General features: G+C 43.5%; 1 protein-coding gene across 1 annotated transcript in view; it reads right to left on the reverse strand.

Moving 5' to 3' along the window:
• Positions 1-6,495: 6,495 nt before the first annotated feature.
• LOC141117055 (Fc receptor-like protein 5) overlaps positions 6,496-19,042 on the reverse strand; it is a 49,788-nt gene continuing 37,241 nt past the window's right edge. The window contains exons 5-6 of the mRNA XM_073609654.1: positions 9,896-10,147; positions 6,496-7,065 (exon numbers count right to left, since the gene is read on the reverse strand). Coding sequence (XP_073465755.1) covers positions 6,977-7,065; positions 9,896-10,147 — 341 coding nt within the window. The 3' untranslated portion in view covers positions 6,496-6,976. The remainder of the gene's footprint in view (positions 7,066-9,895; positions 10,148-19,042) is intronic.

A 19,042-nucleotide genomic window follows, 5' to 3' on the forward strand; every position in this document is an offset into this window, starting at 1 on the left:
GACATTCTTTTCCTGCACTGGGTTTTGGTATGAACCAGCCCTAATACATGCTTAGGGAAGGATCAGCTTTCTGTGCCAAGTTCGGCAACCATGTGTATAACCCACTGCCAACCTTATACACAATTTTACCTTTTATGTAGGAAGTGAAGGATCATTAATGTAACGGAGAGCAGTGTCTAATGAATATGCGCCAAGATTCTGCTCTATCCTGGTTCTCCTCCTACCTATCACAGCGCTCCTTCAGCGTTACCTACCTCTGTCTCCTCCTCTCCATTCCCCCTTTCTGTGGGGGTCCCCCAACGCTCTGTTCTTGGACCCCTTCTCTTCTCTATCTACACCCTCCTCCCTTGGTCACTTGATTACCGGCCAAGTCTTCCAATATCATCTATACGCCGATGACACCCAAGTCTATCTGTCTACTCCTTACATCGCTCCTTCAGTCTCCTCTCGCATTACTAACTTACTAACTGACATATCAGCATGGATGTTGCACCACTTCCTTAACCACTTCAGCCCCGGAAGGTTTTACCCCCTTCCTGACCAGAGCACTTTTTACAATTCGGCACTGCGTCGCTTTAACTGCTAATTGCGCGGTCATGCAATGCTGTACCCAAACAAAATTTGCGTCCTTTTCTTCCCACAAATAGAGCTTTCTTTTGATGGTATTTGATCACCTCTGCTGTTTTTATTTTTTGCACTATACACGGAAAAAGACCGAAAATTTTGAAAAAAAATTATATTTTCTACTTTTTGTTCTAAAAAAAATCCAATAAACTCAATTTTAGTCATACATTTAGGCCAAAATGTATTCGGCCACATGTCTTTGGTAGAAAAAATGTCAATAAGTGTATATTTATTGGTTTGCGCAAAAGTTATAGCGCCTACAAACTAGGGTACATTTTCTGGAATTTACACAGCCTTTAATTTATGACTGCCTATGTCGTTTCTTGAGGTGCTAAAATGGCAGGGCAGTACAAAACCCCCACAAATGACCCCATTTTGGAAAGTAGACACCCCAAGGAATTTGTTGAGAGGCATGTTGAGCCCATTGAATATTCATTTTTTTTGTCCCAAGTGATTGAATAATGACAAAAAAAAAAAATTACAAAAAGTTGTCACTAAATGATATATTGCTCACACAGGCCATGGGCATATGTGGAATTGCACCCCAAAATACATTTAGCTGCTTCTCCCGAGTATGGGGATACCACATGTGTGGGACTTTTTGGGAGCCTAGCCGCGTACGGGGCCCCGAAAACCAATCACTGCCTTCAGGATTTCTAAGGGCGTACATTTTTGATTTTACTCCTCACTACCTATCACAGTTTTGAAGGCCATAAAATGCCCAGATGGCATAAAACCCGCCCAAATGACCCCATTTTGGAAAGTAGACACCCCAAGCTATTTGCTTTGAGGCATGGTGAGTATTTTGCAGCTCTCATTTGTTTTTGAAAATAAAGAAAGACGAGAAAAAAAATTTTTTTTTTTCTTTTTTCAATTTTCAAAACTTTGTGACAAAAAGTGAGGTCTGCAAAATACTCACTATACCTCTCATCAAATAGCTTGGGGTGTCTACTTTCCAAAATGGGGTCATTTGGGGGGGTTTTTTGCCACCTGGGCATTCCATGGCCTCCGAGACTGTGATAGGCAGTGAAGAGTGAAATCAAAAATTTACGGCCTTAGAAAGCCTGAAGGCGGTGCTTGGTTTTTGGGGTCCCGTACGCGGCTAGGCTCCCAAAAAGTCTAATACATGTGGTATCCCCGTACTCAGGAGAAGCAACAGAATGTATTTTGGGGTGTGATTTCACAAATCCCCATGGCGTGTTTGAGCAATATATCATTTAGTGACAACTTTGCGCAAAAAAAAAAAAAAAAAAAATTGTCTCTTTCCCGCAACTTGTGTCACAATATAAAATATTCCATGGACTCGACATGCCTCTCAGCAAATAGCTTGGGGTGTCTACTTTCCAAAATGGGGTCATTTGGGGGGGGTTGAACTGTCCTGGCATTTTATGCACAACATCTAGAAGCTTATGTCACACATCACCCACTCTTCTAACCACTTGAAGACAAAGCCCTTTCTGACACTTTTTGATTACATAAAAAAATAAATTTTTTTTGCAAGAAAATTACTTTGAACCCCCAAACATTATATATTTTTTTAAAGCAAATGCCCTACAGATTAAAATGGTGGGTGTTTCATTTTTTTTTTCACACAGTATTTGCGCAGCGATTTTTCAAACGCATTTTTTGGGGAAAAAACACACTTTTTTAAATTTTAATGCACTAAAACACACTATATTGCCCAAATGTTTGATGAAATAAAAAAGATGATCTTAGGCCGAGTACATGGATACCAAACATGACATGCTTTAAAATTGCGCACAAACGTGCAGTGGCGACAAACTAAATACATTTTTAAAAGCCTTTAAAAGCCTTTACAGGTTACCATTTTAGATTTACAGAGGAGGTCTACTGCTAAAATTACTGCCCTCGATCTGACGTTCGCGGTGATACCTCACATGCATGGTGCAATTGCTGTTTACATTTGACGCCAGACCGACGCTTGCGTTCGCCTTAGCGCGAGAGCAGGGGGGACAGGGGTGCTTTTTTTTTTTTTTTTTTTTTTTTCTTTATTATTATTATTTTTTTATCTTATTTTTAAACTGTTCCTTTCATTTTTTTTTTTTTTAAATCATTTTTATTGTTATCTCAGGGAATGTAAATATCCCCTATCATAGCAATAGGTAGTGACAGGTACTCTTTTTTGCAAAAATTGGGGTCTATTAGACCCTAGATTTCTCCTCTGCCCTCAAAGCATCTGACCACACCAAGATCGGTGTGATAAAATGCTTTCCCAATTTCCCAATGGCGCTGTTTACATCCGGCGAAATCTAAGTCATAAAATGCTCGTAGCTTCCGGTTTCTTAGGCCATAGAGATGTTTGGAGCCACTCTGGTCTCTGATCAGCTCTATGGTCAGCTGGCTGAATCACCGGCTGCATTCTCAGGTTCCCTGTTGAGACAGGAGAGCCAGAGAAAAACACGGAAGACGTTGGGGGGGGGGGGGCATTCCCTCCCACTGCTTGTAAAAGCAGTCTAGAGGCTAATTAGCTGCTAGGATTGCTTTTACATGAAAGCCAATCGCTGGCTGAAAAGAATGATACCAAGATGATACCTAAACCTGCAGGCATCATTCTGGTATAACCACTCAAAGTCGTGAATGGTTAACAATAAAGCACAGTAAACGGTAAGGTATAAAAAATTGCATATCTGAAAAGCAAGCATGATAAAACATAACAACAATAAAACATTGCAGAATAGAATACAGTAAAAAAGAGCAGAACAATAGAGAGAGAATAGAGAGAGAGAGAACAATAAAACGACAACTATTTTTTTTTTATTTTATATTTTTGTTTGTGTTTTTTTTTTTTTTTTACACTTTTTTTTTGTAACTAACTTTTATAACTGTAACCGGTTCCAGGTTCGGGTCTCTCAAAATGCGATGGCATCTTGGGAGACCCTGTGAAAGTGTGTCCTAGTCTGTGCAATGCTGTACCCTACGCTAATACTCAACTAGTGAATGGTAGCGTTCAAAACATTCACCAATGCAAAGACCAGGATTGTCAGGACAGGAGGGACAATAATAGCGGGTGTCATGCCTATATCCACGCTTGCTGCAGACACAACATCTTTTTTGGGGGGGTTCGTTGGGTAGGGGTACTCGGGAGGACATAAAGAAAATGCCTCTCATGCAGCCGACTGCATTTGGTTGGGGATGTGAATGGGGGAAGTACGGGCACTGCAGAAGCGGTGGGTTCCCAATTAGGATTGGCGAATGCAGCAGGAAGGGCATTATGGACACGACGGGCCTGTGTTTGTCTTCTTGGTGGCAGCGGGACACTATTTGTGCTTGCCACCTCACCAGCTTGAACTGCACTTATGGGACTCGCCACGTCACCAAGTGTTACTGCAGTGCTGGTTTGACTACGACCGGGGTGTACTAGGCTGCTGGTGCTTGCCAGTTCACCAAAACGCTACCAAAAAAACTGTTAGCGATCGCAGGGATCAGGCCTGACTCTGCGAACGCTGCAGTTATGCATTTAGTGTTTTGTAAGTGTCAGTGATCGATCGATACTGCACTTGGGTGGGCTGGGCTGGGCCGGGCGGAGGGGCAAAACGCAGGTGCTAGCAGGTATCTGGGCTGATCCCGCTAACACTGCGTTTGTGGGAACCCTAAACTGCTGGGGACACTAGTATAGATCTGATCAGATATTGATCCGATCAGATACTATACCACTAAGGGAGGTGTACGGTGCGTGCGTGGGTGTTAGCGGTACTGGCGCTAACCTGACACTGCCTGGGGCTGGTGCTTGCCAGTTCACCAAAACGCTACCAAAAAAACTGTTAGCGATCGCAGGGATCAGGCCTGACTCTGTGAACGCTGCAGTTATGCGTTTAGTGTTTTGTAAGTGACAGTGATCGATCGATACTGCACTTGGGCTGGGCTGGGCGGAGGGGAAGAACGCAGGTGCTAGCGGGTATCTGGGCTGATCCCGCTAACACTGCGTTTTTGGGAACCCTAAACTGCTGGGGACACTAGTATAGATCTGATCGGATCAGATATTGATCCGTACAGATACTATACCACTAAGGGAGGCGTATGCTGCGTGCGTGGGTGTTAGCGGTACTGGCGCTAATCTGACGCTGCCTGGGGCGACGCATATCACCGCCGGGCGATCAGGGGGCTAAACCTTTATTCGGTAATAAACGGCGGGTCCCCTGACACTATAAAAAATAAACGAACTAACCAGCGTCACCCGTAACAGTTATACGGTGATCAGTGGTGAAAGGGTTAACTAGGGGGCAATCAAGGGGTTAAAACATTTATTAGATAGTATATGGGGGTCCCTGTCACTATAAAACGCTGACGGCAAACCTAAATATTTACGTTCCTAACTAGCGTCACCAGTGACACTAATACAGCGATCAGAAAAATGATCGCTTAGTGACACTGGTGACAGGGGGTGATCAAGGGGTTAAAACTTTATTAGGGGGGGTTAGGGGGGTATCCTAGACCTAAAGGGGGGTAATACTCACTGCCCTAACACTGTAACTGTCACAAACTGACACCAATACAGTAATCAGAAAAAAAAAAAAAAAATACTGCTTGCTGTCAGTTTGTGACAGGGGGGGGGGGTGATTGGGGGGGGATCGGGGGTGTAAAGTATGCCTGGCATGTTCTACTGTGTGTGTGTTGTGCACTTACATGTCTTCTCTCCTCGGCGCTGGGACGGAAACTGCCAAGCCGAGGAGAGATGACATCACATCCTCTGCCTGTGTGAAACTACACACAGGCAGGGGAGGATTCCGATTGGCTGGGAGCGATCGCGAGGGGGGGGCCACGATCGGATGGTCTCCCCCTCGCCTCCCGACGCTCCCAGTCAAATGCCGACCGCCGCTGGCACCGGGGGGGGTCCGATCGGACCCCCCGCCCGCGGGAGGCAGATCACGTACAGGTACGTGATTCTGCCTGCCCGTGCCATTCTGCCGACGTATATATACGTTAGGCGGTCAGCAAGTGGTTAAAGGAAATCTGCCCACCCGTGTCCCCCTCCATGACTTTTCCATCAAAATCAATAATGCAATCATCAATCCCTTCCCTCATGCCAGGGTACTAGGTGTAATCCTAGACTCTGACCTGTCCTTTCAGCCCCAAGTCCAATCGTTGTCAAAAGCTTGTAGAATTCACCTCCATAACATCTCTAAAATACGCCCCTTTTTAACAAATAAAACCACCAAGCTCCTCATTCACTCCCTTGTTGTCTCTCGCCTTGACTATTGCAACCCCCTTCTCATTGTCCTACCTCTCCATAGGCTATCCCCTCTTCATTCTATCATGAATGGTCCTGCCAGACTTATCCACCTTCCCAACCGCTCAGTGTCTGCCAACCCTCTCCTCCAATCCCTATTGCCCAGCGAATTAAGTTCAAAATATTAACCACAACATACAAAGCCATTCACAACTCTGCCCCGAGCTACATCACCAATCTGGTCTCCAGATATCACCCAAACCGTCCTCTCCGCTCTTCTCAAGACCTCATACTCTCAAGCTCCCTTGTCTCCTCCTCCCATGCTCATCTCCAGGACTTCTCCAGAGCCTCTCCCATCCTTTGGAACTCTCTACCTCAATTTGTCTGGCTATCTCCTACCTTGGCTGCCTTCAGATGATCCCTGAAAACTCATCTCTTCAGGGAAGCCTATCACACCTCCAACTTATCTTTTACCACTTCCATCAGCTCATTCCCCAGAGTCACAACCTTTTGTACCACCTGCCCCACCCGATTGTAAGCTCTTCTGAGCAGGGCCCTCTTAACCCTCTTGTATTTTATTGTATTGTAACTGTATTCTCACTTTTATTTTGTAAAGCACTGCGCAAACTGTTGGTGCTATATAATAATAAAAATAATAATAAGATGCACATTCCAGACTGGTTTTTATATTTGCCCGGAGGTCTTTAATTGTATTACAAATGTAAAATTTACAGAATACACATTAAGGAAAGGCAGCAGCAATATGGGAGGAAAAATGGAGGATGAGCGATCTATGATGATGTCATCGACCTATACTCAGCAGAGCCCACAATCAAGATGATCCAGTAGGTAATAAGGCATCAGCATTTATGGAGAGGTGGAATCTTCACTTACAGAAATATAAAGGAAAACTATCACAAAAAAAAAAAAAACATTAAAATAATGGTTTAGGCCTAATCATTTTAGTACAACTAATTAATGCAGTTAAAAAACCATATATGGCAAAATGTTATTTATAAAAAGCTCTACTTAAAAAAACAAAACAAAACAAAACAAAAAAACAAAAAAAAAAAAACAAAAAACAAAACAAAACAAAAAAAAATATATATATATATATATATTAGGTGTTTTATAAATGTCTTTTTTTAATAGTTTGATTGTTTGTTAATAGAGGATGAACATGAAAGACATTATCAATATACACTCATATAGTGCCAGCCCAACAATGTTCTGTGTAAGCGCTGCCTTAGAACCTGAAAAAAAGGGAAAAAGAATATTCATACATTTAGAAGGAACTTAAACCAAAAATGCTGCTTAATTAATTTTTATTAATCAATGCAAACTCCCCCATCCATCCATCCATCCATCCATGTCTCCAGGCTTTATTTTGCTGAGAAATCACGGCGCGCATGCGCACTGGAACCTGTTCGGCCGGTCCGGATGACGTCACGTCAGCGGCGCCGATTTGCTGAGTACAGACGGGACGTGCATTTAAATAAGACCACGTCCTGCATGGTGTACAGCTGATATCACTGACGGTTGGGTCGGAACGCTCTGCCCTCATGGTCCAGGTACTATTTGGTCCATTTGCAAGGATTACATCCTCATTTTGATTTTCCCTACTTATGTAGACTATCTTTTCTCCTGATTATGTAACGTATTAGTCCTTGGTCCTCTCCTTACCGGTGTATACACTTTTATACTTCAGGTAGACTATATCCCACTGCAAACACATTCGGGTTGAATGGTGTCGGATGATCCATATATATGGCTTAGGCTCCCTTTGGATCCCTTTTCACCCACGGACATCTGCTAACCAGCAATGTCCATAGGATTAGCCTCTACCCTCATACTTTCCAGTATACAGAGTATCCCAAAACAAAGTCGTCATGCCGGTGAGTGTTCTATCATGGATGAGCTACTTAGATCACCTTTACTATCGACTATTAATTACTCTCTCTATATATATTTTTTTAGGTAATGTGAATATACACAACTACTTTGGACCATAGATTACGTATGCTACTTAGTCCTGTTCCACCGTCGTTTCTATTAATGCAGGTGCATTCTTACTTTTAACCACTATAGTAAGTACCTTAAGTGTTTCCCCCCCGCCTCCTCCCTCCCCCTTCCCCCCCCCCCCCCTTCCCCACCTTTCTCCCCCTCCCCTTCTTCAGATACATGTATGTCTTCCAATTGGATCTTCACCTGTGATGTCCTCTTTCTCTTACTCCCCCATTCATACGATAATAATATATTTTGCATGCCCCCATGGTGTCTTTTCATCGCCCCTTTTTGGGCGTTTCACCCCTCGCCTTTGCTGTCGGGCTGTTTGAGGTTCTTGAACCATTCATACCACTTGTATATTTTTTTACCTTCATGTATTACTATTAATTACTGTATATTAATTACATCAATTTTGTCCAATTTGTTAGCCACAACTGATTCTGCTCCTGAAGAAGCGTCTAGACACGCGGAACATGTAGAGCATTTTTTGATATGAAGCTATCTGTTGTTGAATTGCTGTCCAGCCACGCCCTTGGATATCTACTTATTTTTGGATAAGTTATCCTTGTATATCCGAGGTTCCATATATGTAGAGGTGGTTTTGTATAGCAACGATCATATGAAATATTTGTTCTACCTCAATGTTTTTGGTCTTTTTAACAATTAATGTATAATTATGTGTTTTTTCAATAAACTATTTTTATAAGAGAATTGGTGTTACTGTGCCTACAAAGTCCAAAAAAGTCCCTTTATTTTTTCTGGGAAACAGATTTAGATATCACAATCACACGACCAGTGGCAGAAAGCATTCCAAACAATCCAAAAATCATCCCATTGCGTAAGCCATTGGGAAATGACGCTTAAGGTGACAAACAGATGGCAATACACCCCCTGCAGATTGACAAAATTCTTCCCAAACACTTCACCTCTATGTTGGCGGAATTGTGGCCTCCGGGGCCACCTCCTACATATGTTCTGGGAATGCCCATGCTTAACTAACTTCTGGAACCAAGTATTCCAGTTGATATCCTCAATCACTGGCATAATTACAACCCCTAATCCCGCACTAGCAATACTCCACATAGGAATAGAAAAATTTCCATATGAGATGAGGTCAGTTGTATCACATATCCTCTAATGCCCCAGTACACGCAGTCGGATTTTCCGACGGAAAATGTTCGATGAGAGCTTTTTGTCAGAAATTCCGACCCTGTGTAGGCTCCATCGGACATTTTCCATCGGAATTTCCGTCACACAAAATTTGAGAGTTGGTTCTCAAATTTTCCGACAACAAAATCCGTTGTCTGAAATTCCGATCGTGTGTACAAAATTCCGACGCACAAAGTGCCACGCATGCTCGCAATCAAGCAGAAGAGCCGCACTGGCTATTGTACTTCATTTTTCTCGGCTTGTCGTACGTGTTGTACGTCACCGCGTTCTTGACGTTCGGAATTTCCGTCCAACTTTGTGTGACCATGTGGACAGACATTCTTCTGGGACCTGTGACGTGTCCCAGAAGATTGCCGAAAGGGAGGGGCTGCCTAAGAGGGAGAGGAGGAGTCGCCTAGGCTGCCTGAAGTCGGAAGCAGGAAGTAGGACAGGAAGTCCCACTCAAAACTAGGCACCCCACCAAAAAATGACATGACAAATGTGGCATGTAAAGGGGGCGAGGAGTGCTTAAAACGGAAGTTCCACTTTTGGTTGGAACTTCGCTTTAACAATAATTTTAGCAATGAAGTGAGTGTATATAAATAAATATAGTATATTCATAGCTCCCAACTGTCACTGGTTTGGAGCAATGTCCCTCTGTCCCTCTTTCCTCCTCATTTGTCCCTCATTTTGGTCTGATCTATATAGTTGTATATAAAATGCACTTTGTTTTCTTTCTAAAAGTGTTTCCCGGAGCTAAACCTTTCATCTGATTTCTAAATTGCTGCATTTGTACATTTTAAAAGCCAATATAAAGGAATAGGAACCGGACCTTTGCGGGCAACTATACTGCTAATGCGGCACTCGATGAAATTGAGTTTGACCCCCTTGCTTTATACTATCTACCAATTTTTGATAAATACTTACTTTTTAGATATATTGCTTCGCTTTTCTTTGTCACACTGCTCGTTTTAGGTATCACAGCACAGGAATATTTCCCAGAACCTTTTCCGGCTGGAATTTTACATTGATTAGTTGGGCTGAATTTCTGAATGTTCTCTCCATCTTTGTAGAACCCATACCACAGTTCTGTTTTCAGCTTGTATGTCGAGGCAGTCGCCTGACATGTTAGATTCACTTTATTTGGGGTCACACTAATTACAGGGACTGTAAATAGTTCTGTAAAACACAAATGTCACAGGGTAAATGGTCGTTCTTTTATGAAGGAAAAAACAGAGCCATGAGCAGGTATGGCTGCCCACCATGTACATGTTTAATTACCTACTATATATAGAAACAGGGTTTTGAAACACAGACTGATACAGTTACTTACATTAAAGTGGTTGTAAAACCTTCCACATACCCAGTAAAGTGACTGACCTCAGGTGATACACAGAGATGAAACAAATCCTCCTACAAGTTGTACCTGTTTAGCTGCAGGCCTTAAAAAGCTTATCTGAGCTGTCAGGAAAAAGGTTGTGGAGAGGTGAAGTTATGCTCTGCAGAGCTCAGTGGGGAGAGCTGATTGAAGGGAAGGGACACACCCCCTTCACACGGCACACCGGAACAGTGCTGAGGCTGTCAATCATATTATGTGTGCTGGAGATCCCGCCCTGTCACCTTTTTTCTCTTGGTGTCATGAAAACTTGTCAGAAGTGACTCATGCTTATAGCAGAGGAATGAGGCAGCATATAGAAATGGCACTTAGTGCTCTGAGACAAGTATACACTATACTGTAGAGGGATATGCTTTGTTCATATTTCATGCCTGAGGTTTACAACCACTTTTAGTATATCCATTATACATGTACAATATATATATATATACACAGTGCCTTGAAGAAGTATTCATACCCCTTGTAATTTCCCACATTTTTCATGTTACAACCACAAACGTCCATGTATTTTCTTTGGATTTTATGTGAGAGGCCAGCACAAAGTGCCACATAATTGTGAAGTGGAAGAAAAATGATAAATTGTTTACAAATAAATATGTGAAAAGTGTGACATTCATTTGTATTCAGCCCCCTTTTCTCTGATACCCCTAACTACAATTCAGTGAAACCAATTGCCTTCAGAAGTCACCTAAAAAGTAAATAGAGTCCCACCTGTGTGTAATTTAATCTCAGTATAAATACTGCTGTTCTGTGAAGCCCTCAGGTTTGTTAGAGAACCTTAGTGAACAAACAGCACCATGAAGGCCAAGGAACACACCAGACAGGTCAGGGATAAAGTTGTGGAGAAGTTTAAAGCAGGGTTAGGTTATTAAAAAAATATTCCAAGCTTTGAACATCTCACGGAGCTCTGTTCAATCCATCATCCGAAAATGGAAAGAGCATGGCACAACTGCAAACCTACCAAGACATGGCCGTCCACCTAAACTGACAGGTCGGGCAAGGAGAGCATTCATCAGAGAAGCCTCCAAGAGGCCCATGGTAACTCTGGAGGAACTGCAGAGATCCACAGCTCAGGTGGGAGAATCTGTCCACAGGACAACTATTAGTCGTGTACTCCACATATCTGGCCTTTATGGAAGAGAGGCAAGAGCTGACAGCGTGAGAAGAGAAAAAAAAGAGCCAGCAACCGGCTTGTGTTGAAGGAACATCAGCACTGATAATCAGGGCACTGATTATCAGTGCAGTCTCAACAGTGCCCACCAGTACTACCAATCAGTGCTGCCAATCAGTGCCTTCTCATCAGTGTCACCTATCAGTACAACCTATCAGTGCCCTTTCAGTGCTGCCTATCAGAGCCCATCAGTGCCGCCTCATCAGTGTCACCTCATCAGTGCCATTCAGTGCTGCCTCATCAGTGCCTCCTCATCAGCATCACCTATCAGTGCTGCCTATCAGTGCCACCTATCATTGCCCTTCAGTGCTGCCTATCAGAGCCCATCAGTGCCGCCTCATCAGTGCCATTCAGTGCTGCCAATCAGTGCCTCCTCATTAGCGTCACCTATCAGTGCCCTTCAGTGCTGCCTATGAGAGCCCATCAGTGCCGCCTCATCAGTGCCATTCAGTGCTGCCAATCAGTGCCTCCTCATTAGCGTCACCTATTAGTGCCCTTCAGTACTGCCTATCAGAGCCCATCAGTGCAGCCTCCTCATTGCCCATCAGTAAAGGAGAAAATGTACCTGTTTGGAAAATTTTGTAACAAACTATGGAAAATGTTTGTTTTTTTTCAAAATGTTTTGACTTTTTTTTCATTTGTTTAGCAAAAACCAAAAAAGTGGTGATTAAATTCCACCAAAAGAAAGCTCTATTTGTGTAAAAAAAATGTAAAAAATTTAATTTAGGTACAGTGTGGGTGCATTGTCATTCAAAGTGTGACGGCGCTGAAAGCTGAAAATTGGTCTGGGCAGGAAAGGGTGAAAGTGCCCTGTAGGCAAGTGGTTAAAGAAGAAGTAGGGTCAAAGCCCTTTTGGCCCTTCTTCTCCTGTGGGTCACAGGAGTGCACTTCGTTCTGCATTTCTGGGACCCATATTCAGCCGACAGCAGGCATTCTTTGATCACTCAGTTCTCAGGCTTAGAGGTGGCAAGGGACAGATGCAGCATCAGACCTCCTAGGTGAGTATGTATATTTGTTTTTTTGATATCCAAAACTTCTCCTTAAAAAACCAAAAACCAAAACTATACATTCTTTTTAAAAGAACAAATAATGTGGCTGAGCTATTGCTATGCGACTTGACATTTCTTGCCAGGTTTAGACTGTTGGCACAATGCAGCAATGAGCAAGAGTTCCTCAGAGGTGGGGCTAGTGCAGGCAAGCAGTCCTAAGGAAGGAGGTAGGTAGGCTCAAAGCTATAGCATTGGAAAGAAGGGATGTTGTCATAGGGGCATGGGGAAAGTAACCAGCTGCCGCTACTAGAATTGGGATTTACTTGTCAAGGTACTGGTGGAATGCTAGTTGCTGTACTGTCCTAGGTGCCTGTCTAAGGACTTTTCTATCAAGATAGTTTCTCAGAACTGTTCTGTTTTGCTTGCATTCAACAGCTATACAGACCCACACCACCTTTGAACTTAACCAAGATCTTTGCCCAGTGTTGTATTTCAGTTTTGTGCTGCCCTAGGTAAGACTAAGACCAGGCACCGCCCCCTATCTAAATTTGTCCTACCCTTTCCTGTTTAAGAACCACCCCTTCATATGTAAACTCCCCAGCTCTTCACAAATTCCCCTATTCGCAAATCCCCCCTCCCCCCATTCTTCACAGCTCTTCACAACCCCCCCTGCTCTTCACAAATTCTCCACCCCCCCCCTTCACAGCCAGCTACCAGAAGAGGTGGCTGGCATATGGTGCACACTTTCCAAAGTGAAAGATCCAGAGAACAGTGCTTTGGGGAGCAGAGATTTTAGCAGCCTCTCAGTGAAAGCAATTGGATCTGTGCCCTCTCCCAAGCTCAGAATGCGAAGATTGTTGTGCCGGTTCCTGTTTTCTGTGTCTTCAGCTCTGACTTCCATGGAATGGACCTTTGTTTGTAATGTATGGAGAGCTAACATTTGCTCATGTAACTTATCTTCCATGTCGATCATCCTCTGTTCCACGGCAGTTATGTGGGAGCGAAAGGAGTCCAGATCCTGACATATCAGGCCTATATCCGTCTGTACCATGCTCTATTTTGGTGGTAAGAGTATTCTGGCAGGAGGTAATTGCTGCCATCACTATCTCCAAGCTGACAGGGTCTGGGGAGATTGTGGCAGAGGGGGCAGAATAAGGCACCATATCTTCAGGCAAGGGGCTACTTGGGTGCCCTCCCCAAATGCTTTCGCTGATTCCCTGGTGGCTTTTTAGGTGTCGGGGAGTGGCAGGAGTCTGGTGGTGAGGTGTAGGAATAGCAAGGGATAGGGGCGCCTGTGCAGCTACAAGAGCGAAAGGAAAGAGCGGAGTTCTGTGTGTGAGCTGCCGGCTCACTGTGATCAGGACACGTGTGCACTCTTCCCTCTGCCTGTGCCGGCTCTGCTTATCGGCGCCTGAATCAGAGGGGAGGTTGTGGGAGCCTATGTGAGGAGGACCAGAGGGTGTATTGTGCTTCAGAAGCCTTCTATCCCCAAAATCTCCCCGTCCGCCCCTGATCCTGGCCCACTCTGCACTCTGCAGTTTAACAGTTATACACTCTGCCCAGTCCGCACTCTGCAGCTCAACAGTTATACTGTCTCAGTGGCTGCTGCCTGTAGGACTCCCCCATATTTGCCTTATATAACCTGCATGGCCTTTTCATGTTTTCGCATCCGCCCAACCGCGTTGTTAATTGGTATTATTTCATTACCTTATGTGATTAGCTCCTGAAGAAGCGCGTTCCTGCACGAAACTAGTCAAGCAAACATTGAGCAATCTTTGAGCTGATCTGACATACCTTGAGTTGGTGTTGCCGGTCCCCAAGATCATTCTCACCAGGATAGTATTGGATGGTCAGCTGCCGTGGTATTGTTGTTGGGGAACGCACCAACCTTAGGGATGCTATGGACTCATTTAGTTTTTGTTTTTAACTGAGTAGAGGACTAAATTACCTTTAGTCAGTCAGTAATATATCTTTTACTCAAAATCCCTTGGTGTATGTATTTTATACTTGTTTGTGCTATATAAATATACTTTTTTGTTATAATAACGTTTGTATACAAAAATGTTTTAATTATGCCTACAAAGTTCATTCCTTCTTTATTCCTGATTTCCAGCAACAATTATTAGGACAGGGCATGGTATATTTTCTTGTTGTACCACCCTGTGTTGACATCATTTTTCTACTCACTAAATTTACAGAAAAGTAAAATGCTGCACGTAAGCATTTCAATGACTTGATTTTTCTGTTCTTGTGTCTGCAATTTTTTAAGTTGGTGACAGGTTCTATTTCATGGCAGTGCTATAGTGCCCCATCATTGGTGTCAGTAGAAGGAATAGTGCCCCATCATCGGTATCGGTGGGAAAACAGCTTAATTGTTGGTGTCAATGGGGGGAACAGTGCTCTGTTATTGGTGTAAGTGGGAAGAATAGTGCCACTGCTTTAAACCAACTGTCAATGAAAGGGATAGTATCCCATGGTTGGTGTCAGTGGGAGGAATAGTGCCCTATTGTTTGTGTTAATAGAAGGAATTCTGCACAGCTGTTGGAGTTGTTGGAAGAAATAGTGCCCCATCACTGGTGTCGGTGAAAGGAATAATACCTGGGAGAAAACTCAAAAAGTAAACTTTTTTTGGCGCATGACACCATCCCATTCACATGCTATATACCCATCGACCTCAGATCACTGCCGAATGTGCTTTGGCGATTGGGGCACATTATTTCATATCCATTGGCAATGCCCATTTCTACAGCCATATTGGCACTCGGTCTGGGATCTCCTCCATCAGCTGTTCGAGGAGGATGTTCCTTTCCATCCAAAACGATATCTACTATATCTAAGATCTCTCTATATAACTTTGACTGTTTGTACGCCTGTTTGATAATGGGAGCTTGCATGCTATCCAGTGAAAGTTATCTTTTTCTATCTTTGTATTGAAAAACATAAAATTTCAATAAAAATTGTCAATTCTAAAAAAAAAAAAAAGAGAGGAATAATACCCTATCATTGAAATCAGTGGGAGGCATAGTGCCACATTATTGGTGTCAGTGGGAGGAATGGTGCCCCATCATTGGTATAATTGGAAGGAATAGTTCCCCATCATTGGTATAATTGGAAGGAATAGTGCCCCATCATTGGCATTAGTGGAAGGAATAGTGCCCCATCATTGGCATAAGTGGAAGGAATAGTGTCCCATCGTTGGCATAAGTGGAGGGAATAGTGCCCCATCATTGGTGTAAGTGGGAGGAATAGTGCCCCATCATTGGTGTAAGTGGAGGGAATAATGCCCCATTGCGGGTGTAAGTGGGAGGAATAGTGCTTCATCATTGGTGTCAGCGGGAGGAATAGTGCCCCATCATTGGCATCAATGGTAGGAATAGTGCCCCATCATTGGTATCAGTGGGAGAAATAGTGCCCCATCATTGGTATCAATGATACGAATAGTGCCCCATCACTGGTGTCAGGTGAAGGAATAGTGCCCCATCATTGGTATCAGTGGGAGGAATAGTGCCCTATTATTGGGGTCAATGAGAGAAATAGTGCCCCGTCATTAGTATCAGTAGTGGGAATAGTGTCCCATTATTGGTATCAGTGGGATGAATAGAGCTACATCATTCGTATCAGTGGGAGAAATAATGCCCTGTCATTGGCATCAGTGGGAGGGATAGTGTTCCGCTGTTTGTGTCAATGGGGGAAATGGTGCCCCATCATTGGCATAAAAGGAGGGAATAGTGCCCATAGTGCCCATCATTGGTGTAAGTGGGAGAAATAATTCCCCATTGCTGGTGTCAGTGGGAGGAATAATACTCCATCATTGGTGTCAATGATAGGAATAGTGCCCCATCAGTAGGAGGAATAGTGCCCCATCATTGGCATCAGTGGAAGGAATAGTGCCCCATCATTGGTATCAGTGAATTAAATAGCGCACCATCATTAGTATCAGTGGGAGGAATAGTGCCCCATTATTGGTATCAGTTGGAGAAATAGTGCCTCATCATTGGTGTCAATGGGATGAATAGTGCCCCACCAATGGTGTCAGTGGGAGGGATAGCGTTCCATTATTGGTGTTAGTGGGAGGAATAGTGCCTCATCATTGGTATAAGTATGAAAATGGAGCCCCGTTGTTGGTGTCAATGGGAGGAATGGTGTTCTGTTATTGGTGTAAGTGGGAAGAATAGTGCCACTGCTTTCATCAAACTGCTAACAGGCTATAGTATGCATCAGTAAACTTCAGCATTACTTGAAGCCTGTTAAAAGCCTAATGAAGTCTGCTATCAGTTTGTTTAAAGGACAGTCAGCTCTACCATTAAGATCAAGTGTTCAACTTCCCAATACTGGAGCTGAAGTTGGCTTTAAAAACTTCAACGAAGCAACAGGAAGCTTGATGACCGCTTTGCAAATATTCCGTGACATGTTTCTTTTTCACATAGTGAAGCTTGTATGTACAAACCCTCCCAGTGTTTTCCATCTACTGTATGTTAGTTCTATCCTGTTCCCAAGTATGACCATGACCACTATTCACTGTGTGCCAGTTGGTAACACCCTAATACAGAAACATAAGAAAGACTTTTGGCATTAGCCATGGAGCGGCTCAAGGAAAAATGGTTTGCTCGGAAATAAACAAGGAGCTCTCAAGTTTCAGGAACTATCATGTGAGTCATTCATCCTTAATGGCCAATTTCCTACTCATATCAGGGAACGGGACTGGAATCCCAAAAGGGCTGCAAATTTCAAGTGTTATGGAAGCAACAGATGGCTCGTCAAGGTTTGAAAGAACAAGCAATATGTTACCCTGCTATGTCCAAAGACAAGAATAGAGAGAGAATTGAACATGACAATTGATTATAAGGTAGAGGTAGATGGAACATTTTTTGCAGACTGTGCAGCTTCACAAGGGCCTTTTGGGATCTATATCTATCTATATTGAGTTGGCCCACCCTTTGCAGCTATAACAGCTTCAACTCCTCTGGGAAGGCTGCCTTTACACGCACACTTTAATGGTATCCCAGTCATAGTCCGTAGGGTTAAACATTGAGTTGGTCCTCCTTTTGCTTTACCTCTTCTGGGAAGGCTGTCCACAAGGTTTAGGAGTGTGTCTATGGGAATGTTTGACCATTCTTCCAGAAGCGCATTTATGAGGTCAGGCACTGATGTTGGACACGAAGGCCTGGCTCACAGTTTCCGCTCTAATTCATCTTAAAGGTGTTCTGTTGGGTTGAAGTTAGGACTCTGTGTAGGCCAGTCAAGTTCCTCCACCCGAAACTCGCTCATCCATGTCTTTATGGACCTTGCTTTGTGCACTGGTGCCCAGTTATATTGGAACAGGAAGGACCAACCCCAAACACAGTTGGGAGCATGAAAGTTGGGAGCATGGAATTGTCCGAAATGTCTACCTCTCCACCTTTAATCCTTATCATTGTACCTCTCTACTGCCCGTGCCTTGCTTCCACACCTCCATGTTAATAATTCTTTCCAGTGTCGGTTTGCAATATAGTCGTATGGAGCGCATGACATCCTGCGGCTCATCTCGCACATATCCCATACAATGCTACATTTGTCTGTATTTAAAAAAAAGGCAAGATCCCGGAGGAAGGCTTTTTTTTTTTAACCGCTTGCCGAACAGCCGCCGTCATTATACTACGGCAGGTCGGCATGATGCCGTAAAATGTCGTAGCTATACGTTGCACTGCAGTGGTGCTGATGCTCGTGGCTGACGGTCGCGATGACCACCGGTCATGAGCGATCGCGGGCACGAGAGGCAGAACAGGGACGTTTGCGTATGTAAACACACAAATCCCTTTTCTGTTCTGTGAAGAGTGACAGATCGTGAGTTCCTAATAGCTAGGAACCACGATCCGTCACTTCCTCTAGGTCAGTCCCCACCCCCTACAGTTAGAAACACACACAGGGAACACAGCTAACCCCTTGATCGCCCCCTAGTGTTAACCCCTTCCCGGCCAGTGACATTTTTACAGTAATCAGTGCATTTTTATAGCACTGATCGCTGTATAAATCTCAATGGTTCCAAAATAGTGTCAAAAGTGTCCGATGTGTCCACCATAATGTCACAGCCCCGATAAAAATCACAGATCCCGCCATTACTAGTAAAAAAAAATAATAATAATAAAAATGCTATAAATCTATCCCCTATTTTGTAGATGCTATAACTTTTGCGCAAACCAATCAATATACACTTATTGCGATTTTTTTTTACCAAAAATATGTAGAAGAATACGTATCGGCCTAAGCTGAGAAAAAAATTTCCTTTTTAAAAAAAAAAATGTGGATATTTATTATAGCAAAAAGTACAAAATATTGTGTTTTTTTTCAAAATTGTCGCTCTTTTTTTGTTTATAGCGCAAAAAATAAAAACCGCAGAGGCGATCAAATACCACCAAAAGAAAGCTCTATTTGTGGGAAAAAAAGGACGTCAATTTTGTTTGGTTGCAACGTCGCACGACCGCGCAATTGTCAGTTAAAGCGACGCAGTGCCGAATCGCAAAAAATGGCCCGGTCATTCA

Source organism: Aquarana catesbeiana, linkage group LG13 (assembly GCF_042186555.1).
Source record: "Aquarana catesbeiana isolate 2022-GZ linkage group LG13, ASM4218655v1, whole genome shotgun sequence".
In the NCBI taxonomy this organism is placed as follows: domain Eukaryota; kingdom Metazoa; phylum Chordata; class Amphibia; order Anura; family Ranidae; genus Aquarana; species Aquarana catesbeiana.